Genomic DNA, 27,929 nt, shown 5'->3' on the forward strand with positions numbered 1-27,929 from the left:
GAATAGTAGGTATGACTCACTAGTATATCCTAGTATAAAGAACATCACCTGGCAGCATATGGAATCACTGCCATTTTTACAAGGAATGAGTCACCTATATAACTTTGGTTCATATGGCAAAGAATGCTGTATATATTTTAGGAAAGTATAAAAATTACCTGGTAATACAACACTGTAATTATAATATGATGTACAGGCACTTCCCTGTAGGCAAATCATTCCGTAGATTTACAAAAAGTGATCTTACTGTAGGAACAGTATTAATCCAATTGTTATTAGTATATATACTATTAACAAAAAATATGTTCACTTTAATATTGACGAATGATGAAGGCGAGACATACATATTAATAACCTATATAACTGCACATATTCTATATGCTATTGTATTCTTTACAGCTATACATGTAAAATAGTACTATTAGCCAAAATAAGAAACATTGGATTTCTTCTCATTTATAAACACATAATATATTTTTGAAAATATTTAACCTGAGTGATATTTTGATATTGATGTTTAAAGTAACTTCAGATGCTGTAATATATTTACCATCTCCATTAGATAGGTTTTTCTGTAATTTGGAAAATCTGTATTTTAGCTGGAATTAATAATGACTGATGACTGGAGAGAAGCTTCGCACCCAGTGGCATTGCCTTTGTGCCTGCCTTTTCATCCAAATGCTTTCGTTGCATATCAAAGAAAGGTGCCAATTAAGACTGAATAATTTCAGAATGTTAAGCATACCTCCCGCGCAGTGGTCATATAATGCAATTAAAATAGGCAATAATGTATCCATAATATTCCTAATAATATCTGCAATATGCTGAAATATTCCATATATTTTCCAAAAATGAGCATGCATATACATTCATATGTAATATGAATATTAAATGATATGTTAAAGTTAGAAGTCTGCTGAAAGTTGTGATCAAAACAAGAAGCTAAAAATAACTCATACACTTCTATCACTAAATAAATCTTTGCAGCCATAGTAACAGAGTGATTGATTAGCTTATAGGCTTCTATCATTAACATAGCTATGTTATTCATGCTACATACATTAAAATAATCAGGTTGTTTATTACATGTAATCCTCATGCATTATGTTATTTGCTCCCTTTCATTTCTAAAATAAAGTCATACATTAACTTTGGTCAGTGTAGAAAAAGTCGGGGTATATACCGTTGCCTGTATTGTGTTGCTGGACATCACCATGTTGTCCGACTGCGCACCTTGACAGCCATTATGGTAAGGAATCTCTGCTCATTTTTTGTAGCACCTCCTATACACTGTAAACTTGGTACTTTAAGGGTCATTTACTGCATGAAAGGCAACAAAATGTAACTAGAATGTGCTTTCTCCCAATTGCAGAATGCGCTCCATTAAAAATATAAGATGAGGTGTGATTTACATCACCTCTAAGCAGGTGGGAAGGTCAGGTCCTTTTGTTTTTTGGTTATGTGTGTCCCACAAAATAACATTTTTCAACTTGGATGCAAAGTAAATTGCATTTTTTAACCTAGTTTGTACTTACTAATGCACACCCGATCTGCCCAATGCCCAACTACCAGCAACTGCAAAGTTTTGGGCTCATACAATCAAGCCCATTTGCACAACGGAAGGTATACAGTAAGGTGGACAGTATACAGTCCCAAAAAAATTTGTGCTGCAGATTTGCACTTGTGCATCAGAAATAGAACCTATAGATGTTGGAGGAAGCCTAGAACAAAACCTGTCACTGCACAAGGACACAATTCCTGAAGAATAAATATCTGGATAGTTGTCAATCTTTAGCTAATCTGTAAGCTACGGCTCAGAGGTTACAAGCATAGGTTCATAACCAGGATTCTATGCCAAGATCTAGATAACAGAAAATCAGTACATGGCAGGAACAGGTTAGCAATGTACAGGGATATGGAGCAGAAACCGGCCAGTAACAAGAATGGCTCAAGAACCAGTATGACGTATAATGGGAGTCATTTATGACCAGACAGAGCTTTACTATTTAGCAAGTCTCACGTTGCTAGATTTTTGCCAACTTTTGCACAATGCACATAATTATGTATACAAAATGTACATAAAGGCTTTTGCACAATCATTGTGTCTTTTTTGCTGCATATTATTTAAAGATAACAGTGAGGTGAAATCACAGTTTACTTCCTCCAACATTGATCTCAACATATCTGCCTTGTTTACTTATGTATTATTTAATTCAGGGAAGAAGGATTCGTCAGGACTGCATTTATTTTAACTGTTGTATGCATGGATTTTGGATTGCACTGGATTATTTGCAGCTACCTCTGAGCTTTCTTTATTTGATGTGCCAAGTATCAGCAAGCATCTGGCCTATGGAGGTAGTGCATAAAATATAGATCTTCTGTGCAGCAAAAAAGGTCTTCGACATCACATAATTTAGGAAACACACTGCATTCCGCTTCCTCCTCAGCTTCAATACAATTTTAATATGTCACATGAATAACAATTTGTAAATAATAAAAACTGTAAAAAAACAATGGTCATAAAATATTCTAGCTTTCAGCGCACATCCAAGTATAGTGGCATTCAAAGTTGATGCAGAGGGCACAAAACCTGTCACTTGACTGCACTACAAGAGAAAGATGGCTTTTGTCTTCAAATGTAATGTATTATCCCATTATCTATTGTGTTCTTAAAAGACTCAAGCAAAGTGAAACATAAAGAATGTTATATGCTAACATTGCCCAAAACAATGCAACCAATCAGGCATTTGTTTACACTAGACAAATAGAAGTTAATTGGTGATTGGTTGACCTGTGGCAGAGTTTATATAAGGACATACATGCCAACTTTTGAGATCTTCCTTCAAGGATGGGAGATCTCGCTGGCAATTTTTGGGGGTGTTGTCAAGCGGGGCATGTCATTTGGCGATGACGCGTGAATCTTGGCACTAAGACCTGTCCCCATCAGTTACCGGGCCAGGTACCAGGAGGTTGCTGTGCTCTCGGGAGACCTGGAGGACTCCCAGAAATTCTGGAGTTTCCTGGACATTCCGGGAGAGTAGGCAACTATGTATAAGGAGATAATGAGGAAGTAGAGTACCAGTTAAGAAAGTTCATAATGAGGGCAGCTCACGAGATTGCCATCATTTGAGCAACAGCTTAGAAAGGTTGAAAGTTCACGTCAAGATGGATTTTAGCTGCTCAAAATGTAGGACCCAGGATACATTTTTAACTTTTATTTGTAAAAAATAGATGTAATGTTTGCCCAATGATAAAGTAACTGCCCTATAAGGATGATACATGCACTATGTGATTTGGATTGACCTCAGAGTTACTTTTTTTTTGCATCATAGCTCATTGCTTGTTTAATACATAAAACTTCCAGTCAAATATCAAATGAACCATGAAATTATTGTAACTGCTCTCTCTGATATGTAGTAGTAGGTGAAGTGCCCCTAGACTTAATAAATCAAGAATAACTTCCATTCATACTTTAATAGATCAAGGCCTGTTACTACAGAGGTTATGAGGAAAAATAATTGCTTGGACATTGAAAACATGGTGTATCTAATTACAGAAGGAGATAGGAATGGGCTCCATTGTTAAAGTTCAAGTGTACAGAGGTCTTGAATGATGGTGAATGATGAGAAAACAGCTGGACTTTGTATAATAATGGTATTCTCTTGAGAGCAATTCAGAAGCATCAGCAGGCCTCGCCGAGATTGCATTTTATAGAAGTAGTTTGACATTAAATGTAGAGGTGCACATCTAGATTAAAACAAGAAGATAATCACATACTAAGCAAATTGAGTCATTTGTGCTTTTCAAAGCAGATAAGAGGAAATTATTCTAAAGGTACTGGCTTAGCATTCCATTTTGTTTGCATTTTCCTTATGCAAGTTGATCTGTTATGTCCACAACAAGCTACACCAATATCAGAAAAGGAAATATTAAACTAAATAGTAAAACGTAATACTAAAATGTATGTTTTAATAGAAATTTATGTTTTCCCGACAGCAATGGAAATTAACTTTGTAAGTTGTTCTATTCTGATGTTACAAGTTTTCATGTATTTTTGTATTTTAACTGCTGAGCTGTATATTGTTTTGTTGAGCATATGAATGTGTCAAAACCATGTACCCAAACAATGTATAATAAACTGAATTTCTTTCTATATTTCCATAAGTAATAGCAAGATAACATCAGTACTCACATTTAGGATCATAAAGGAGACTATTATAAAGGTTTCATTAAAATAGGTTTTCTACCTTTGGTGGATTCACAATTTTATCTTCCCCCCAGACTATACATAGGTCACTCTTCTGGTATCGCCATCATTGGTGCATACCTCTGCTGGAGAGCTTCAGAAGCTGCGGAGAACCAATAGATCTTTATGACTATAAAGACTCTTATTAGAAGGCAACGTTACTCAGAAGCAAGCTGCCATTACAGACAGTAGAATACGTAGTACGTATCCAAAAAAAGTATATAAACGAATAAAATGGTTTACACAAATATGGCTAGGAAGGCAAACATCATATATTTTAGATAACTGAAATATATAATAAATAATAATAGACGTTGAGCTGAATGTTTGTAATAGCAAGTATAACAATACTAATATTAGCCCCTAGACCTATGAAGTAATTGGTAAAGCCACCTATGGACCATGATATTTGTCATGTTCTTACATTTGTTTAAATAGAAATTGAGTAAGCAGCCATGAGGCAGAAAGCTACGAATATCAAATGCCCATGCCACGCTTTCAAACCTTTCGCTTATATATTAAAGTCATCACTGATAAAGGTATGACGAACATTTACATTTTATTTTCCAGTTGCAAATGCAACCAATTTAGGGAAAAGGCAGCATCTGCCTCGTCACTAGCACCCCTTCTACTGGCAAAGCATTTCCAGCAGCTGGGGTGCTGTATTTAAATTAGGTGGCAACTAGGTCTTACTCGCATAAGTAGGCCCAAGCCGCAGCCAAAAGGAATTACTCCACTCAGGCCACAGGAGTAGTATTATGGCTAAAATACTAAGTGTAATTTAGCGTGTACAGGATAAATTAGTATCAGCAACCTAGTCACTTTACAATTGAGATAATGTACCTAATTTACCTGCTGTACCTGTAGTATGACACAAGTAGGCCCAAGCAGCAGGGTAAATTAAACACCGAACCAAGCCCCTTGGACTGTTAATAATCATTTATTCCATACCAGCCTGGGCTCTTAAGAACCGTGATATACACTTGTGTGTCTGAAAGGAGGATGTTTGTGGGAGAAGTATTTTACAAAGGCCAGGTTTGTGTCCTTGATCTGCTTTGTCTTATTACTTTGTTCTAGTATTTTGTGTTTATGCATTGGCTGCATGTTGTTCCTTCTGATTATCACTTCCCTTACTACACGAGCCTACCTGTGCCATTCGGCATTTGCATGTAATTTGGTTACTTGGTATCCAAACCTAAGAGTAGTGGCACACTGGTTTATTCCTTTGTGTGCATGTATCCGCCAGCCACAGGAGCATGGCTGGCTTTTGTCTGTTCCTTGTGCCTACAGATTGTAGGCAGTTTAAATGCGGTGTTTCTGTCACACAAGCTCGGGTCTGCTCTATTACTGCCTGCAGCATTAATAGTGTATTAGTAGCAAGTGTGACAGGAAATCAGTGTTTATATTGCCAGCAATATTAAAACATAAATAGCCGATAAACACCAAGTTCTTGGGGCTGACACCAGCGCAGAAAGCACTGGTACAGCACTACCCTAAAACAATTGGAAAAATAATTTCAGTTTATTTAGGAAGTAATATTTTTAAGTGTATTTTGAAGTCATTAAGATTAATACATAAACAGACTGCATTATTTTCAACATGTATTCATTGGGGAACATTTTTTTTAAGTGTCAGTTTTCTAATACAGTTGGGTTACAAACCTTATTTTGCACATTTACCTGTGCACAAGTTTTGAGAAATGTGATTGTTCCCCAATATGTATTTTCTCATTATTGCATTATTCTGTAGATTATATGACCTCAGGGCTGCTTAGAAAATCCTACTTCTGGCCGCAGAACTAGCAAAGCCAAACAACTGAGCCTTTTTCATATTTAATGAACAGTCTGCTATAAATGACTTAATTAAGCATTAATTAGTAGGTGGGAGATAAGATGACACCTGGGACAGTCTGCCTCATTTGCAAGATCTTCTTTGGTGGTGTTATCTCACAACAGCACCTCACCTCTCAAGTGTCAGCTTGTTGTTATCACAGTGACAGAATAATTTGCTGTTTTGTCTTAAAAAGACTAAAATTAACACAGCACCATATAAAACTTAATTGGATTCCTCTCACTTCCAGTGCTCATGAGCACTACATCCGAGATATGCTTGGCAGAAGGCACACTACTACTACTACTACTACTACAAGAGATGGTATCAAATTGTATTGAGGATACAGGATTTGTTATCTTAATAAAGGAGCTTTAGATAATTCACTACCTTTGATACTAAAGTGGCCATGTATTGTAAGGAATATGCTATAGTGGTGCATTTTTAAGCTACATATTCCCTGATTATTTCCCTTATGACATATTTACCCTATTCTAAAACATAAGCAATGACTTGCTGACAGTCCAATTAAAATAAAATTACAAATAAGGATGTGGCAGAGCTGAGGAGTCCCTGCTATATATCTTTTAGGACTCTACACAAAGCAAAAGGTATTGACATGTTCTTCCTGTTATAGTTTGTCAAAGGTGACTAGAACACAAGTATACTAAACCCTGATCCACCGTAAAGACTTCATATCTATCCCCACTGCAATCCATCTTAAATGCCACAGCAACTCCAGATCTAATTTCAAAATATCTCCCTCTCGCCCTCTTAGATCTTTCTCTGATCTGTGCCACGCCTCCTCTCTGGTCTCACTCCCGCCTACAGTGCTTCTCACGTGCCGCTTCCCATTGATGGAAATCCCTACCACACTCTACCAGACTCTTCCAGAGCCTTAGACACTCTGAAAATCCATGAAAACCCATCTCTTTATTAGATCTTAGCCTACTCCCTTGATACTACCCACACTAATGCTCCCTCAAAATTGTCCCAATTTCCACTCTCAGCCACAATAGTTTATTTTGTTTCAGCTGTGCCCACTTCCCATTAGAATGTAAGCTATCTCTACCTTGTATGTCCCTGTTTTATGTATGTACTTTTATGTCCTGTTATACCTGTTATACGGCACTGCAGAGCATTGTGGTGCCTTATAAATCTATAATAATAATAATAATAATAATAATAGACATAAAATATACTGCTGATCTAGTAAATGCTGCAAGTAGTTACCCCCGGCATGTGGGAAGAGAATCCAACTCCATATTTGAAGATTTGGTTAATTTAGGTAATTCATAATGTATAGTGAAAACGTTACCTTTACCTCTACTTATTGATCTTCATTGTTACATCTTTTATTATGGAATGTATTGTTAGAATGCTAAATAGGAATCTGTTAATGCTTTTCCTTTCACCCAACATGAGATACTTTTAACACTCCTCACAATTGATCTAATTGAACTGCTATTTATTCTTAGTGCTATTCTATTTTGATGATGACTGAGACTGTCAACTCTTTTTCTCAAGGTATAGCGCCCCATCTATTCCTTGTTATGGCTTTCTACACATTTGTGTTTGCCTTTTTCATTATTGCTATGTTACAAAACTCAGTAGGATTAGTTTTATATTAATTATTTTTTTTAGACCTCACAACTGTTCTATTAACTACTGCCATGGCTCGACCTATATCACAAACTCTAACTAATTTTTCTACGTACGTGCTTGCATGCAGTTTGAATCCATTTAGCTATATCATCATCGTCATCAGCAGCTATTTATATAGCGCCACTAATTTTGCAGTGCTGTACAGAGAACTCACATCAGTCCCTGACCCATTGGAGCTTACAGTCTAAAGTCCCTAACATACACATACACACAGATATACTAGGGTCAATTTGATAGCAGCCAATTAACTTACTAGTATGTTTTTGGAGTGTGGGAGGAAACCGGAGCGCCTGAAGGAAATCCGCGCAAACACGGGGAGAACATACAAACTCCACACAGATGAGGCCATGGTCAGGAATAGAATTCATGACCCCAGTGCTGTGAGGCAGAAGTGCTAACCACTAAGCCGCCGTGCTATAGTAACACTCCTAATTCTGTGCACATAGCCAAAAATCTAATGAACTTCAATGAGAGTGTGCATTTGTAGGCATATGTCCACAGTCTCCTTTTAGATGCACAAAACAGGCTTATTTTTACACCACCTCCTATATGATAACTGTTGGGGATCTGCCACTACAGTAATGGCCAAAAGTTTTTAGAATGGCACAAGTATTGGTTTTCACAAAGTTTGCTGCTTCAGTGTTTTTAGACCTTTTTGTCAGATGTTGCTATGGTATACTGAAGTAAAATTACAAGCATTTCATAAGTGTCAAAGGCTTTTATGGACAATTACATTAAGTTTATGCAAAGAGTCAATATTTGCAGTGCTGACCCCTTTTTTTGAAGACCTCTGCAATTCACCCTGGCATGCTGACAATCAACTTCTGGGCCACATACTGACTGCTGGCCGCCCATTCTTGCCTAATCAGTGCTTGGAGTTTGTCAGAATTTGTGGGTTTTTGTTTGTCCACCTGCCTCTTGAGGATTAACCACAAGTTTTCAATGGGTTTAAGGTCTGGGGAGTTTCCTGGCCTTGCACCCAAAATTTTGATGTCTTGATCCCTGAGCCACTTAGTTATCACGTTTGCCTTATGGCAAGGTGCTCCATCATGCTGTAAAAGGCATTGTTTGGCACCAAACTGTTCTTGGATGGTTGGGAGAAGTTACCCTTGGAGGATATTTTGGTACCATTCTTTATTCATGTCTGTGTTCTTAGGCAAAATTGTGAGTGAGCCCACTCCCTTGGCTGAGAAGCAACCTCACACATGAATTGTCTTTTGGCATGACACAGAACTGATGGTAGCGCTCACCTTTACTTCTCAGGACATGCATTTTTCCAGATGCCCCAAACAATCTGAAAGGGGATTTATTAGAGAAAATGACTTTACCCCAGTCCTCAGCAGTCAAATACCTGTACCTTTTGCAGGATATCAGTCTGTCCCTGAAGTTTTTCCTGGAGAGAAGTGCCTTCTTTGCTGGCCCTCTTGACACCAGGCCATCCTCCAAAAGTCTTCGCCTCACTGTGCATGCAGATGCACTTACATCTGCCTGCTGTCATTCCTGAGCAAGCTCTGCACTGTTGGTGCCCCGATCCTGCAGCTGAATCAACTTTAGGAGACAGGCCTGGCGCTTGCTGGACGTTTTTGGGTGCCTTGTCTTTTTCACAACTATTGAACCTCTTTTCTTGAACTTCTTGATGATCCGATAAAAAATTAGGTTTACGTGCAATCTTACTAGCAGCAATATTCTTGCCTGTGAAACCCTTTTTGTGCAATGCAATGATGACAGCACGTGTTTCCTTGGAGATAACCATGGTTAACAGAGGAAGAACAATGATTTCAAGCACCAACCTCCTTTTAAAGCTTCCAATCTGAAATTCTAACTCAATCAGCATTACAGAGTGATCTCCAGCCTTGTCCTCGTCAACACTCTCACCTGTGTTAACGAGAGAATCACTCACCTGATGTCAGCTGGTCATTTTGTGGCAGGGCTGAAATGCAGTGGAAATGTTGTTTTTGGGATAAAGTTCATTGTCATGGCAAAGAGGGACTTTGAAATTAAATGCAACTCATCTGATCACTCTTCATGACATTCTGGAGTATATACAAATTGCCATCATAAAAACTGAAAACCAATACTCGTGTCATTCTCAAAACTTCTGGCCATGACTGTACTTTCAGGTAGGCCTATTTCATTGAGGAAGCACATTATTATGCAAACAAAAGTGATCTTGTTTAAAGATGAAAATGTAAAGTGGAGACACTAGAAATGGCAATGTCACAGAAACTGAAAACATTCCACAAATGAAATGTTTTGAGTAAAAAAAAAAAGGGTTAACCTGATAGCATATTGTGTCTTTCATTGAAAGACTGTTAAGGTTAATTTCTTATCTAGGGTGTCTGATTTTGGCGGTGATACTGGGCATGTTAACAATAAGCAACAACTTTAATCCACATGGCAGTATTGTATTTTTCTTTAATTAATAATTTCTGGGCACTAGCATTCTCCCTGTTGACTAATAGAATCATTCAGATTGCTTATGAAAAGACATAATTGTTCATTTTTACTTTTAGTCCGCGTTCATTTCTATACTACATATAGCCTTACAGATAAGATGAAGTCACAGATGGAATTGTGCAGTGTCATTTGACAGCCAATTAGAGCAATCTGACAGAAATGATGAATTAATCACCACAGACAGGCTCACAATTCCCAGATAGAATTCCACACAGGTTGAACCAGTTTCTCAGCTCTATTTTTAGCAGAAATAGATTGCTATTTTCCTTGGTCTCTCATAAGAATTCTAACCATTGCATTACAGGTTAAAATATTTAGAGGCACTGATTTCTGTTTTGTTTCTTCTTAGTTTGTTTTTATCTAACTATTTTGTTCTTTATGGATATTCAGATAATGCTGTATATTATGGATATCAAGAAGCAAACAATATATTTATTTATATAATATAGTTAAATAGTGGATGGTAACTATAGATCATAAGGGAGGAGGGTAGAGGGGGAGGCCTTTTCGATTAGAGTAGTCGCTCAATATAAGCTTTATTGATGATAAAACTCATGTAGTGTTTTTTGTGTTTGTATAATTGTCGTATTCATCACAGGGGCTGGTGCAGAGTGGGACATTCCCTACTTTGCGTAGACTATCTTGAGCGAAAAGCAGAAAGTGTGCACACGCATATGCACCTATACAGATTTTTTTGCACAATTATTGTAATTAATCCCACCTGTGCCAGGAGAGGCCAAATTGAGAAGGGAAGGGGATAGCAAAAAAAGGCCGACTACAGTAAAGACATGTTTATGCAAATGTGACTCATGCAGATCTGCACAAACACTCATATAACACAATATTGAAGGTGCAATTAGTCGCTGATGATAACTTGTTGTCTACGAGGTGCATATAATACTAATGTAGAGAAATCTCGAGACATGGACAGCTCTACATATGGGTGGAAATAAGCTAGTTTTCAATGCTCTTTTTTAAAGAATAATTTGGTCCCCTTTTGCAACCAACTCTGCATCAGTCCCAGAATAAGCAGATATTCCGAGAGAAAGTGTGCAGATTTGCATGCATGAATGTGAGATTGTCCACAAGTAAATGAGACAAGCCATTAGTTTCAATGTATGTTTAGTAAGCAATGGGAAATTAAGGTGTACAAACACTTCTAGTCTTGATGGTAATGGGATCCAAAACGTGTGATAGCATCTATGTATTTGTGTATGGCTATTATAGGGTTCCTTAGGCAAAAAAGAGGAATAGATTACAGATAATATGTGGTTCATTCTATTATTGCACTTCCACATGTCCTATCTTATCAGACACGTTCTGCGCCATGCATTCCTATCAGAGCACATGTAGAGCTTTTAGTGATCTGCCCATGATATAATTATCTTAAAAAATGCAGACAATTAAATGTATTACATGTCTTCAGGGATGAATTTGAGACTGTGTACTTTTTATGATAGTTTCCAAAACATAATTTTGAGTAAACCATTAATATATTATTTTTTCCTATTAATACTGAACTACACTTCAAAGCAGCCCAAGTCTTTGAAGAGAGAATTGTTTCAATTCAAATAAAATTTCTCTTTGGTAAAAAACATGAAACTTAAAAACAATAAACAAAGAAAGAAAACTGCACATTTTTGTTCTCAGCATCTGAAATGTGTTCTTGACCCAAAAACAGGTTTAAACAGTATTGACAGGTCATCGCTTTCTTTTTAACTCTACTCTTTAACAAAGGTTTTTTTTTTATCATAACATAACCAGTGACTGATAAATGGGAAAATTTTGGCCTGAAGTACAGTAATACATTAAAGTGAGTGAAATAGGTTGTAGAGTATCAAGAAATCACACAGTATTATAAAGCCAGATGTACACCCCTGGGACTTTAAGCATGACAGTACATATTATGAGTTCAGAGACCATAAAATATTTAAATATCATGGAGAAAAAGAATCTAGATGGGCAAAGAGAAAGAAGCTGAAAAAATGTAATTGCAATATATATATATATATATATATATATATATATATATATATATATATATACACAAATATATATATATATATATTATAAAATTAAGCTACAAGCTTAACTGCGGATATAATGTACAATGTGCAATAAAATCTCATTTAATGGGAGCAACTGTTCATCTCTATTTGCTGAACTATAGAAAGTGAACAATGGTATTTTCATTGAACAGCATTGTCATTGCTGTTATTTATAACAAAGGCTATACTTCTCTCACTGTGTCAGTGAATACATTTATTTCCAGTTGGTATTACTAGTGGAAGAAATGCAATCTTTGTATTGTAATTTATTCTGCTATGTTGAACAATCTGATCCCTATTAGACTTCTCAGCATCTGTACCTAACCTCTTTTGTGCAGAGAACATGCACAACTATTTGCTAAATGTCTTGGCGCCACTCAAGGAGTTAACCGCCTGTCATTGCATTTGTCTTTTCTGAATTGATTTAAGCTACTTAAATAGTTTGTATTACAAATTAGTGTATTTATTTCATTTTATTTATATGTATTCTGGAATTGTAAGTATCTGTGTATTTTAGGAATGTGGAAAGGTACTTCTGGTGAAAAAATAGCTATATGTTAACATTGGCTATATACTATCTACTTGTGTACTGAAGATTTCCACCAACATTGGTTTGAATATAGTAGTAGTCTGAGCAATCACATCCCCCTTCTCTTAACCCTTATTGCTGCAGAGAAGCAGGTAAGCAGCTGTTTGCAACCACAAAACAGCAGGGGATATTAATTAATACAAGTTTAAAGGGCAAAATAGCAAATAAATGACTTATTGTGGAAACCATATGTTTTAACAACTGTTTATTGAACAAAGCAAAGGCGATTTCATGTCAGAGATATATTTAGTAATGCAAAAGGAAAGCCTCTTCCCTGTTACATGAAGATTTGATCACTAGGGGCATTGTTGCATTGAAATTTTTCATACATTTTATTTTAATTCAAAGAGAAATAAATATGTCAGATCTGGTGCACATTGATGTATAAAATGTTTCATTATTGTACGGTTCTCTGTGCAGGGTATAGAATAAATAGTGCAAAATCAGGTCTTATTTATATTTTTATATTTTATTTGTAATACATGATCTTTAGTATAAACAGAAACATTTTATAAACTAAAGGCAGGGATAGTCCTATTGGGAAGAATAGACTATAGTAGAGCAACGTACATTCATTTGAAATGTGTAAGGGATTTTCAGAGTTAGTAAGAATGTATTAGATTAGACCAATCACCTAACAACTGACCACTTTATTTTCTATTGCAGTTACCTGAGCCAAATTAATTGGTGTTTTTAAGCTGCAATACCACCTAGGAAATATTTTATTGACGTGCCCCTTCTCCCTGCAGCTGTTTTTCCCATGGCTCCTCTGTTCTCTCACAGTTTTGGATGAAACCAGGAGAAGGAGGATGAGCAATCACAGACTGCAATCAAAAGATTGCGGAGTATTATTGGTCCTCCCATTCATACCTCCCAATTATAGAAAGTTATTTGAATTGATTGGCAGAGCCACGGAAAATTACTGTAGATGCGTGTAGCTAGGCCAGGGGGAGGAGAATGGAGGGCACATTAATAAAATATTTTCCTAGATGTTAATTCATCTTTAAAGCACCCTTATAACTGCTACAGTAGATCAGGGGGTCTATTTATTAAAAAAGTGGTGATAGGGCTGGTTTTGTATCTCTGTTTATCACAGCAATAGAAATCCTCCTATCACCATGATTTACTAAGAAAACCATAAGAGTAGTCCTAGCACTTTGTCCTCCAATCTTAGCTCTACTTGTACAAATATATAAATCATTTAAAAACAAAAATACTAGCAAATATGAAACATTTATTTTACAGATATTCCATTTAAAAATGCTATATTTAAATAAATTAAGCATGTTTTCATTAACTATCTCCTACTATTGCCATCCTGGAAAAAAACTGCTAAATCTCTTTGCTGGCAGGGACCACTGTCAGCGTTAGCCCGGTGGTAGCCTTTAATAGACCGGGATAAGCCCGTGATAGGACTTTTCCCTCCTTAAGAAATAGAGCCTTTAGTGAGAAGTTTGGGAGCAGACCACTTTGTATTGGGTGGATGTGTTGGAGGGTTAGCTAGCAGCAATATAACAGAAAACAGCTTGTTAAAAATACTGATGATTAATGATTATTTAGTAGAAAATTAAAATCTTTTTTACTTTTTTATTTTAGATGCATCATCCTATTCAGATGAAACCTGCAGATAGCGAAAAGTCAAATGGTAAGTTTAAAATTTGATTGGTAATACATTATTAATTCATATATAATTATAATTTTAAGCAAACACTTCACTATCTCTTTACTTTGTTAGATGTTTACATTGATACAAATAGGGTTTTCCGCCGATAATTTGACCAGAATTGGTAGCAAGACACACTATCCATTGCAGAGCAAACCCCACCCTTAGGCAGAGTCACTGTACACATCCCACTTACTGTACACCATACTGATAAATCAGAACCCTTCTTTTTTCTCACATTCTTGCTCTGCTGCCTGTCTAGATGAGCAGTCACAATAAGGCATTATGGTTCTGTATTCTGTAGTGTGTCCTGCTTGCTTAGCTATGGCTGGATACACTGCAGATCCACATCACACAATTGTAGTTCTCAAAGGACTCTAATACTGCCTGTTGGTGCTGAGATCCCATTAGCTTGTCAGTACAACAATGGGGAGCTTGAAAAGACTTGGGAGTACGAATGCAGATAGGAACACTACAGTGGTGAGTTTACAGCCACTCCCCCCTCTGACATTTACATCCAGGCACCATGGTTAGGAGGTGAACATTCAAGGGAACACAATTGAAAAAAAAAATTCCCATATGCTGTCCACCTTAACTTGGCACCAAAGGCACAACCCCTCAGTGCCTATATAGTAAATGTGGCCATGCATCTCAGGGTGTAGGCTACACTTCTGCTTAAAGAATAGTCTACCTGCCCTGATTAAGTAATGACAGAGGTATACTGTGTTTTAATATGTAGTCTAGTCCACTAAATCATATTGGCATACAGCGAAATTTGCTTTTTTAGTAAGTAACTAGCTAACTAACTAAATGGCTACCAGTGAAATAATAATATAAAACACCAGGCCAATAATAACAAATTATCCATATTTACAAATTCTCTGATCAGTATATTTGTCAAATAAACATTGAGTTTTCAACTGTATAACAATCCCCGTTCACCCTGAATCTGATACTTGCTGGAATTGTTATAATGGTCATGATAATGTTAAGTTAATTGTCTCTATAAGTGACTACATAAAAATAGAGGTGTTCACTGACCCCCATGTGCCCAACTGTACTAGAGACTGCCAAGAAATGTGCCCTCCTGTGTCCCTCTGTGAAATGGCGCTGGATCGCCGTGGAGGGCGGTACTTATAGAATCCAAAACTCGTGAGATCCGACGACGTAATGATGACGTTCTGCCTCGTTTTAAATTACGAGGGCGTGTGAAAGTACGGCAGCTCGGCTCGATACTCGGATCTGCCACGTTCGGGTGTGTTTAGTTCTCAGGGAACCAAGTCTGAGCTTTTCTACATAAAAAGCGCTGGCGAAACTGGGAGATTTTGAAGAGGACTCATCACCTGGTCTTAAACTATTATTTTTAACAGTATTATTTAGTGCCTTATGTGGTTTGCCTGGGAAAAGCAAACCTTTCCCTTGACTGGCTTCCTTTAGCCCATACTACTCAACCCACACTGTAGGAGAGTGGCATATAAAGAGAGCAATATAAGTATCTCTCCCAAGTGAATGGGGCCCTTGACGAACCCCGTTTTTAATACTTACACAGGGCACAAGGTGCTCTGCAGTAGAGCAAAAATAACATCAGAAAGTCTAGTGACAAAGGATCGATCCCTCTCAGTAGATGAGGAATACATTGAAGAAATATATTGGTCAATGTTAAATATATAACGACTAATGGTACTATGTTAGTAGCTCCAGCAGTAGCTTCTTAAATATGTTGCTTAATATATGGTATATTGTGATCATATTGATATTTCGTTCTATACTGATCATTTCAATATAGTTTTTTCTCAAGTAATTAACAACAGAAAATTCCATTGCCTATGATACTATACACAGCAGCTGCCAATGGTAGCTGTAATAAAATATACATATAACTTGTGAAAGTTCCCATAATTTTCAATTAATAGAACTTTCAAAACAGCTTCCTGCAGGTTATTACGGTCAAGCATTTTCCTTACAAAAGAAATCATTCAGCCTTACTAATTAGTAACTGGGGCTTTAAAGGTCTGCATATCTCACGGTGCAAATCGTGAATGCCTTTAGTTACCAGTAGGCTTTTGTTTTCTTTCCAATTTTGTGACTCGTTTTTTTCTTTTTTATTAATATAGATGTCTTTATATAATATTTTATATTAATGAAATATAATTTAAGAACAGAAGCCTATTACTATTTATATAAAAATAGATTTTTGAGTGTTTTGCTTTCACAAATTCTTTCATACATTAATTTTTTTTATGCTTCAGTTCATAAATTCTACTATGCAAAACTAAACAAATATTGAAACAAAACTGGGGATGATTGTCTTATTGCATGGCCATTGTGCCTATAATGTGGAAAATGAGGCAATAGTCTAATGCTAGCCACACATGCTAGCTATTATTTAGCAGCTGGCTTTGGGCAGTATGTGTGGCACACAAATTGATCCAAATTGATTGGATCAGCAGAACACACTAAGCCAAGTAAGTGCAGCTATGCTTCCGGGCATACCACGTTTCTGCAGGGTGGGGGCACTGGAGCAATTTGCGTGTTGAATGGGGGAGTGTTGAAGCACTGCAAAGTGCTAAATGGGCTTTTTTATATAAATGGCAACGCGGGCAAGAGAGCGCTGGAGAACCCAGGAAATGTCACTTTAGTAGATCAATATCATCAGCTAATTAAATGGGGTGGGAAGATGACCACTATTTGCCTGGTTGTTCAGTCATATTCCAAACATTAACAGACCCTAGTGATGAAGGTGGATGCAAATGCTTGATCCCATTCAATTTGGTCACCTGCATTCTTTCTCCCACATGGCAAATAAGAGGGGCCCATCTGGAGCGATCCTTATTACCTGTTGAAGACTAAACAGCTGCAGTTGAAAAGAGCCCTTGTGATACCCACCTAGGACTAATATCAAATATATTGAATAATATGATCATCACATTATGTTCTTCCTATAATGTCACAAATTTACATTTATTTTGTTAGCTGGGTAACATATTCAAACAGGCTTTAAAAACCCATCTTTTCTTAAAAGCCTTCCAGTCTTCCACTTAACTACCCACCTTGTCGTACTCTTCCACCCCCCCTCTTCCCCCTTCCTGACTAAGCCTCCTTTCTCCCCCTTTCCTCCTCTCACCCTTGTGTCTCTCTGTCTGTCCATCCTTCCCCTTAAATTGTACGCTTCTTGGAGCAGGGCCACGTCTCCTCCTGTTCTCCACCAGTTATAACTCTGCTCTCCAGCTACTCAGCCTCCTCCTTGAGGACCTTATGCCCTTCGACCCCTCTCTCTACTCTCTTCACCTCTCTGTGGCTCTCACCTGTCATCTGCGCCCTCTCTCTTGGGCTCACTCTACCAACGTATGCGGACTATCCCTTTCCCCCACCCCCACTAGCTGTCTTTTGAGCTTCCTGGGTTACTGTGCTACTTGTTAACTGTACCATGCTGTCTCACCCTGTACTGTGATATTGTCTGTCCCTGTACGGCGATACGGATACCTTGTGGCGCCCTATAAATAAAAATTAATAATAATAATAATAATAATAATAATAATAATAATAATAATATGCACCATGACATTGTCTGTGATATAAAGGTGTTTTGCACTGCATGGAAGTTGATAAATATTCGGCCAGCGAAGTATGTTGTTACATGTAATGATGTGCAGATTATTAATCAATGACTTTTAGTTACTGTCTTGTTCATCATTGATTAAGAATACAATTAGGATAACATATTCAAGGTTTATTAAAGAAAATGAACTCAAGGTCAATATCCCTACTGAGAATTATCACTTTATTGGTTGCAGCTCATGTAGTTAAAATCTGTTTTTTTCTAATCAATATAAATGGACTGCGTGTTAAATAAACTTACATTGTTTAAGCTGTGATACTTTGTATTTTCCAAATTATTTACTGCATAATGCAACTTGCAGAAGTAACTGGTTTGAAATCCCAGTTGAGTATTGATGGACCTGCTTGATTATTTTTTACCATGTGCACATTTGTCCTATGAAAATATCGATGTAATTTTGCTTTATACCTTGGAAGACAAAAACAGACAGGCAGTTAGGGGGAGGAGAAACATATTTGTTATTTTGCTTCCAATAGCTCAAAACTGAAGATATTATAGACAAGTCTATATTGATGGTTGGATCTTTTTATTAAGGTCAGTCTTCCTGTCTATATAACCATTTAGGGCCTGAATCATTAAGGAAAGTAAGGCAAGAAAAGAGTAAATGTTCTCTGGGACAAACCATGTTACAATGCAAGGGGTGCAAATTAGTTTATTATTTTGCATATAAGTTAAATACTGGCTGTTTTTTCACGTATCACACAAATACTTGATAGCTTTATTTTTACACTGAAATGTAAAGTTGACCTAGGACATGCTCTACCCCAACTATAAATCTGTCCCCACATTTTAAATTTACCTCCCCCTCCAATGCAACAGGTGCAAAGTTACTCCTGTTTTATGCTTTATTCCCTTAATGACTTAAACTCTAAGGGGCATATTCAATTGTCGCCATTTTCAGCGGCGTTAAAACTACTACCGTTATTACGGTAATAGTTAGCTGGATTTCAGCTCACGACTCATGGAGCTCTGAGCTGAAATCCAGCGAGAAAACTACCATAATAACAGTTTTTACGAGCACTATTACCGTAATAGCAGTAATAGTGCGTGCGCCGTGAGATTTTTGGTGTTTCCGCCGACAATTGAATACGCCCCTAAAATGTTAATAGCAGAGAGCAACAGTTTGCACTTCGTGATATAGCAAGCGTACAATTGCAAACCTACTTTAACTCTTCTATGACAAGACTGTCAAGATTGGTATACTTTGATGTTTGAAAATAATCTTGTAAAGGGGACATGTTTGATAAAATCTGAATCTCCCCCATCCTTTCCTATTAGTTACTGTCAATTCAGCTGCTTCCTTTGAGTGTGAATGCAGTGCTTATTGTCAAATGTGCTTCTATCTCTCCCTCTTTGCCCCTACTGTCAGCCATTATAATAGTGTTCCTTTGGTAGCACACAATAATCATCACCAAATAAGTAAGCAGTACTTTGACGTTTGAAGTAACATACGTACTCCTTTAGTATTGTGCAAATTGTATTAGCAGATGGACCATGAAATTGTTCTATGGAGACATTTACCTATGTATGTCTTCCCCCATAATATATGCATAATTGTGCAAATGTAGATGCAACTTGCCCTGGAAGATTTCAGCTTCGCAAATAACTACCTTAGTCCTCAAAAATGTTTCCATTATTTCTGCTCATGTAGAATATCTCTGTAACTTCAGCTGACTTCCAAGCACTACAGATTGCAGCTTGATTTAAGCAGTTGCTTCCTCTCCCACTCAATCTCTGTCAGGAACTAAGCAGAGTACGTCCTTTCCTGTGTTTTGCTTTATTACTGATGGTCTTAAATATGAGTTAGGACATTCTGTTGTTTTATTGTGCTTTACTTTCCAAGTGTATAATTCTAATGTGATCATTGATCATGACTTTCTACAAAGATATATAGGTTCAACGTTTGCCAAATTCTTAAGAATTATGATTGAAGTAATTTTGAAGAATATTTACATTTTAGAAAACATTTGACTTTTTATTTTTGTGATAGTTTTTGTACATGACACATACCCACATTTATATCACAGGAAATAGCAATACATTGCTGTCCTCAGGAATTCTATAGTACCTGTAAATATAAATTACTGCAATGGACAAAACTGCTTCTACTAACATGCAAAACCACCAACACAATTGTACCAACCTGCCCTCCCTTACAAAAGACTTTCCTCCAGCTTCCAAACCTTCAAGTGTTTCTTGAAAGCTCACCTCTTCAGCCAAGCTTATCAAATTCCTTAACCACCCTCTTAATCTCCCTAGGCTATGCTACACTATTACCACTTTCTACACAGTTCACACAAGACTTCCATATGTTATTTCTATATGCAATTGACCCTCTAACCCCCTGACAAACATTGCTGTGTGTATGGATCATATAGCTCACTAAGCACTTTTTACCCATTCAGTCTGGCTGGACCAATATGTGATATGTAGTTCTTGACCTCATTTATCAAACTCCCATTGTCTTATAGAGCAGGGCCCTCCTACCTCTCTGTCCGTCTGCAATGCACAATCTTCTTTTATCACTGTTTCTGTTTCTCATTGTAAAGTGCTATGGAATATGCTGGTGCTATATAAATAAATGTTAATAATTACAATAATAATAATTATTGTCACGACTGATAGTGGGTGTACGACTGATAGTGGGTACCTGCTGTTGTTGGCGCAACTCAGAGGAAGGCGCGGAGTCTAACGTGCCCCTGGTATTCACCAGGAACCCCCGCAAGGAAGTATGGACTCCGCTGCAGGGACACGCAGGTCGCGGTCCTTCCTAGAGTCCACAGCGAGATACAAGGAGGTGTCAGACAGGCCGGGTCAGCAACGTTCAGGTAGAAGCGGTACAAAGGAAAATCCAGAAGAATGGTGAGGCAAGCCGGGTCGGTAACGTTCAGGGAGCACAGTACAAAGGCAGAATCCAGATAGGGGTGGTCAAACGGTCCGGGTCAAAAGGGTCACAAGCAGCACGAGGATAGTCAGGAACGAATACAGCAACGGGTATACACAAACGCTGGAGACAGGAAGACCTGATACTCTGGCACTGGTGAGAGGGCAGGAAGAGGTTTAAATACAGTGGTAACCCAATCAGAATCAGCGCTGCAGCGCTGTCATACCTGCCGCCGGGAATCCTTCATAGCGTCCCGTTGCCTAGCAACGGGGCGCGTCATCACAGCCAGGAGTCAGATGGCAGGGGGATCCGGAAGTGATGCGTCTGGTTGCATAGCAACCAGACGCGCTGTCAGGCAGACAGGCGGCCGTGCGGACGGCGCCTGACAGTATACCCTCCTCTTCTTCCTCCTGTTTGAAGGAACTTTTTGAGAATTCTAGGAGCGTGAAGGTCCTGCTTGTCCACCCATGATCTCTCCTCTGGGCCAAATCCTTTCCAATGGACAAGAAATTGCTGTTTGCCACGAAGAATGCGAGAGGCCAAGATCCGATTGACTTCGAATTCAGTTCCAGAAGAGGTCTGTATTGGTGGGGGGCGACAGGGAGGTCGATAGAATTTATTGAGTACCACTGGTCGTAGTAATGAGACATGAAAGGTATTATGACATCTCAGAGAAGGAGGAAGTTTCAATTTAAAGCATACAGGATTAATGACTTGCATGATGGTGTACGGGCCAATAAATCGAGGAGCCATCTTCATAGAAGGAACCTTTAGTCTTAGGTCCCGGGTGGATAGCCATACTTGGTCTCCTACCTTTAAGAGAGGAGTGGCCCTCCGATGACGATCTGCAAAGATTTTGTGATGCTGAGTAGCCTTGAGTAAAGCCATCTTAGTCTTAGCCCAAATGAGAGAAAACTCCCGATAAAGAGTATCTACGGCTGGAACCGGTGAAGAGGACACTGGAAAAGGATCCGGAAACACAGGATGACTTCCGTATACAATAAAGAATGGGGAGAATCCGGTAGACTCATGAATGTGTTGGTTATGGGAGAACTCCGCCCAAGGAAGGAATTGAGACCATTTATTCTGATTGTCGGAGGTAAAACAGCGGAGGAATGTCTCGAGATCCTGATTGATTCGCTCCGTCTGTCCGTTGGTTTGCGGATGGTATCCCGAAGAGAATTTCAATTCTATGTTCAATCTCTTACAAAAGGTTCTCCAAAAGTGGGATGTGAATTGGACTCCACGGTCTGAAATGATCTCCTTCGGGCAACCATGTAATCGAAATATCTCCTTGATAAAGATATCTGCCAGACGACTGGCCGTGGGCAGTCCAGTTAGAGGAATAAAGTGTGCCATCTTCGAAAATCGATCAATAACCACCCAGATAGTGGTAAACCCTGCACTGTGGGGTAGGTCTGTGATAAAATCCATGGCCACACTTTCCCAAGGAGCATCGGGGATAGGGAGTGGACAAAGAAGGCCTGCCGGAACTCTTCTACAAGTTTTGTGTTGAGCACAAGTAGTGCAGGAAGCAATAAATTTACCAATATCGGCACGTACATTAGGCCACCAGAAGCGTCGGCAAAGCAGCGATGTTGTCTTCTTTATTCCAGCATGGCCGGCAATGCGGGAGGAATGAGCCCACTGCAGGGTCTTGAGCCGGAGATGAGGTTCCACGAATGACCGGCCTGGAGGAGGAGAGGACGTTTTGGTCCTAGTAAGGGCTACGATATTAGAAGGATCAATAATATGCTGAGGAACCAACGGTCTTAAACGATCGGAATCTCAAATGAGCGAGATAATGCATCGGCACGTCCGTTCTTGGCTCCCGGGCAGAATGTGAGCTTCATGTTAAATCGAGCAAAGAAGGATGCCCAGCGGGCTTGCCGAGGATTAAGGCAACGAGCCTCTTGAATGAATACTAGGTTCCGATGGTCGGTAAACACAGTAACAGGAAATATAGCCCCCTCCAACAGATGTCGCCATTCCTCCAGAGCCGCCTTGATGGCCAGTAACTCCTTATCCCCTATTCCATAATTACATTCACTTGGAAGAAATCGTCTGGAGAAAAACCCACACGGGTTGTGTGAGCCAGCCGGAGACTCTTGAAAAAGCACCGCCCCAATACCTACAGAGGATGCATCTACCTCTAAGAAGAAAGGTCGTTCTTGGTCTGGCTGGGACAGAACTGGGGCTGAAGAAAATGCTTTCTTTAACGTTATGAAGGCAGACATGGCTTCCGAGGACCAAACCCTGGGGTTGGCAGTCTTCCTGGTTAAAGCTGTAATGGGGGCTATAATGGTGGAGAATCCCTGAATAAATTGGCGATAATAGTTAGCAAAGCCAATGAACCTTTGAATAGCTTTAAGGCCTTGTGGCTGAGGCCAGTCCAGAATAGCTGATACCTTGGTGGGATCCATACAAAGACCTTGACCCGACACAATGAAACCAAGAAAAGGGACCTGGCTAATCTCAAACACACATTTCTCCAGCTTGCAGTAGAGGTGATGTTTCCGGAGTCTACGTAACACCTCCTTTACTTGTTCCCGATGAGTCTTCAGATCTTTAGAAAATATTAATATATCGTCTAAATACACTACCACAGAAGTGTATAACAGGTCATGAAAGATATCGTTAACAAAGGTTTGGAAGTTGGCTGGGGCACTGCAAAATCCGAAGGGCATCACCAGGTACTCGAAATGTCCATCTCTGGTGTTAAAGGCCGTTTTCCATTCGTCTCCCTTTTTGATGCGAATCAAATTATAGGCCCCACGGAGATCTAGTTTGGAAAAAATTTGAGATCCACTGAGTTTGTCAAAGAGGTCGGAGATGAGAGGTAGTGGATATCGATTTTTGACAGTGATGCGGTTGAGAGGACGATAATCAATACAAGGCCGAAGAGACCCATCCTTCTTCTTAACGAAAAAAAAACCCTGCACCCGCTGGGGAAGTGGATTTGCGGATAAATCCCCTTTTCAGGTTTTCTCAAATGTATTGAGACATGGCTGACGTCTCTGGACGGGATAAAGGGTAGGTCCTCCCTTTGGGGATGGGTTGGTCAGGGGATAAAACAATAGCGCAATCCCATGGACGATGAGGAGGCAAGATCTCCGCTTCCACTTTACTGAATACATCTTGGAATTCCATATAGGCCTCAGGAAGGTGGGTTAGCTCGGAATGAGCCATTACTTGACATTTTGGAGGCAAGACTCTAGACAGACATTCAAAGCGACATCCTGAACCCCACGACATAACTTGAGCGTGGTCCCAATCCATCTGAGGAGAATGTTTTCTCAGCCACGGTAGCCCCAAGATAAGGGGATTAATGGACCTCGGCAACACCAAAAGTTGGATCATTTCGCTATGAAGTACTCCTACCATCAACCGAACAGGAGAAGTCACGGAGGAGATGGAGCCGTGAGTGACACGACTTCCGTCGACTGCCGTCAGAGATAACGGTTGAGGCAATGGGTGTAAAGGTATTTGGAGCTGCGAAGCTAGATCTGCCGAAATGAAGTTCCCGGAGGAGCCGGAGTCCACAAAGGCCGTGGTGGAAAAGGTACCCTTGGGGGTGCTCAGGATGACAGCCATCTGAAATTCTGGGGAATTTTCTTTAGAATAGGGAGCAACTGTGGATTCTCCTAAAACGGCCTCCCCGCCACCGTTTAGGAGGAAGAGTTTACCGGTTTCTTAGGACAAACTCTTAGCAGGTGTCCCGGATCTCCACAATACAGACACAGGCGTTGTTTGAAGCGTCTCTCCCTCTCTTCAAGGGATAATTTAGAGCGTCCTACTTGCATTGGTTCGTCCACTGGCAGGATGGGATTTTGGAACTGGGGGTGCTAGCCGTGGTATGAACCGTTTGCCAGGAGAGCGTTCCTGCGTGCGCTCTTGGTAGCGCAAATCCACCTTGATGCACATGGAGATGAGAGAATCTAACTCGGCCGGGAGTTCTCTGGAAATTAGCTCATCCTTAATCCGGTCCACCAGACCTTGCCAAAAGGTTGCCACCAGTGCTTCGTTATTCCATTTTAACTCGGAAGCCAGGGTTCGAAATTGAACTGCATATTGCCCCACGGACAGGTCACCTTGGCGGAGGTTTAACAAGCTAGTCGCTGCAGAAGCAACTCTTCGGGGATCATCGAAGACTTTCCTGAAAGCTTCAATGAAGGAGTTGGAGTTATTAAGAAGTGGACCCCCTTGTTCCCATAAAGGTGAGGCCCAGGCAAGGGCTTGACCACTGAGGAGGGAGATGAGAAAGGCTACTTTGGTGCGTTCTGAAGAAAAGGCCCCTGGGTTGCACTCAAATTGAATGGCACATTGGTTCAGAAAGCCCCTGCACTTCTTGGGATCACCGTCAAACTTTTCGGGTGTCGGGATGCGTACACCGGAGGCCGCTGTAGAGACCGTAACCACACTGGATGCTGTGGATGCCGCAGAGGTTATGGCTGGTGTAGCGGGTGCAACATTCTGAAATGTATCGAAGCGGGTAGCAATCCCTTGGACACATTGTAGGAGATGCGCTTGGGCTGCTTCTTGTTGCTCCACTCGTTGAGCCAAATGCAGGAGTAGGTCACGAGCAGACGGTTCACCAGACCCCTCCGTTGTCATGCCAGAGTATACTGTCACGACTGATAGTGGGTGTACGACTGATAGTGGGTACCTGCTGTTGTTGGCGCAACTCAGAGGAAGGCGCGGAGTCTAACGTGCCCCTGGTATTCACCAGGAACCCCCGCAAGGAAGTATGGACTCCGCTGCAGGGACACGCAGGTCGCGGTCCTTCCTAGAGTCCACAGCGAGATACAAGGAGGTGTCAGACAGGCCGGGTCAGCAACGTTCAGGTAGAAGCGGTACAAAGGAAAATCCAGAAGAATGGTGAGGCAAGCCGGGTCGGTAACGTTCAGGGAGCACAGTACAAAGGCAGAATCCAGATAGGGGTGGTCAAACGGTCCGGGTCAAAAGGGTCACAAGCAGCACGAGGATAGTCAGGAACGAATACAGCAACGGGTATACACAAACGCTGGAGACAGGAAGACCTGATACTCTGGCACTGGTGAGAGGGCAGGAAGAGGTTTAAATACAGTGGTAACCCAATCAGAATCAGCGCTGCAGCGCTGTCATACCTGCCGCCGGGAATCCTTCATAGCGTCCCGTTGCCTAGCAACGGGGCGCGTCATCACAGCCAGGAGTCAGATGGCAGGGGGATCCGGAAGTGATGCGTCTGGTTGCATAGCAACCAGACGCGCTGTCAGGCAGACAGGCGGCCGTGCGGACGGCGCCTGACAATTATAGTGATGATGGTCAATTTTTTCTGTCATCTGATCTGGTTTGGGTAGGACTAGGAACATTTAAGGTCAAATTCCCCTGACAAAATGTGTTATATTTCACCGCCAAATGTGTTATGAGGCATATATCCAGTGGAACAGTTTTTGGAAATATTACTTGTGCCTACTTTGTCCCTTCATAAGAGGGTCAGCTGAAAGATGTAAAGAATTAAAGCATTTTTTCGAGTTCTTATTATTATTATTATTTATAAAGCGCCAATCATATTACACAGCACTGTACAGGGCATTTGTAATCATTCGTCTGCAACAGTCTCTGTCCTATTGGAGTTTACAGTCTAAATTCTATATCATGACTCCAGTGATACAAGAAAACAATGTTAACAACTGTGCTACTGTGTTTACAATTATAATCTGAGGATATAGATTTCCAACATCCCATGAATACAGGATGCCATTTTTAAATTTCCAAATCCTGACTATAAAAAAATACCATATTGAAATAAGGAAAACATTTTGTTATCTGAATGCCTTTCAGCTCTGCAACATTATGTATTCATGGAATAACCATCAATATTGATTAATGTTTGATAAATAAGTAAAGGTAAATTGTTTAATTTTGTGAAATTTATTATATTTGCTTTGCTTTAAAGCTTTTAATATACTTTGGGTGAAATATATAGTTTTGTTTGTCTTAACGTTTGTTTTTGGGCAAGACTTAAATACCAGTGTAAATACTGCAGTCACAGGGGGTCACAACCAAAATAAGGTCATGCAGCCAGGTAATCCTATATGTTTTTAATGAAACATAGAAATGAACGCATTTCTAACTACTATTTTGGATATTTAAAATTATTATTTAATAACTCCATATTTATGTTACAACCATGACTAAATCTGTAGATTGTGAGTAGCATTCTCAGATTATTGCTATAGTTAGCTGCCATTAATTGAAACTATCATAAGACACAATATTCTGTACCCACTGATTGTTACAAGGATCACATGTTCTCCTGTGGGAAATAAGAAAGAAGTTAATTAGAGCACGTTTCATAGAGAAATGCTTAGTGAAGCAAGGATGTCAAATTCCAAGAACCACATTCTGTAAGATTTGGGGATTGTAGACCAGAAATGGCATTTTAATGCAAAATATTGATTTTAATCAAGAGCACTGTGTTGAAGATTGCACATCTGGTCAAATAATGATTAGACTGTGGGCTGTGTATAAAAGCAATACAGTATATGCTAACTCACTTTATGTCACAATGAGATAATGACCTAGCCGAATCTAAGAATTTCTACTTGCTACATTGTTAACAACTTTGTTAAAATAGATTTAATGCACAAAACTGACCACCCTGGATCATAATACCACTGACCTGAAGGTTGTTGACTGTTATGATAAAAGTGCAGCACCATTTAAATTCAAAATAGAGTATACAAAATGTACTTTCACTTTTACCAATAAATATATAAAATAGTATATATCGTGATGAAATATAGTTTAGAGAGATTGGGGCATACTTAGAGTTGTTGTTCTGCAAGGGGTGCAAATGCAAAAATGTTTTGCTTGAAGGACAAATAAGGCATTGCTCTTGTATGCTGCACATGTATATTAGCCAGCTGTATTGGCACACTACATA

General features: G+C 39.3%; 1 protein-coding gene across 19 annotated transcripts in view; it reads left to right on the forward strand.

Moving 5' to 3' along the window:
* Positions 1 to 27,929, forward strand: part of CELF2 (CUGBP Elav-like family member 2) — a 382,596-nt gene that overhangs the window by 254,768 nt on the left and 99,899 nt on the right. For all 19 annotated transcript variants that reach the window (XM_075208611.1, XM_075208613.1, XM_075208618.1 and 16 more), the window contains exon 4: positions 14,432 to 14,480. In XM_075208611.1, coding sequence (XP_075064712.1) covers positions 14,432 to 14,480 — 49 coding nt within the window. The remainder of the gene's footprint in view (positions 1 to 14,431; positions 14,481 to 27,929) is intronic.

The sequence above is a fragment of the Mixophyes fleayi genome, chromosome 4 (assembly GCF_038048845.1).
Source record: "Mixophyes fleayi isolate aMixFle1 chromosome 4, aMixFle1.hap1, whole genome shotgun sequence".
NCBI classification, from domain to species: domain Eukaryota; kingdom Metazoa; phylum Chordata; class Amphibia; order Anura; family Limnodynastidae; genus Mixophyes; species Mixophyes fleayi.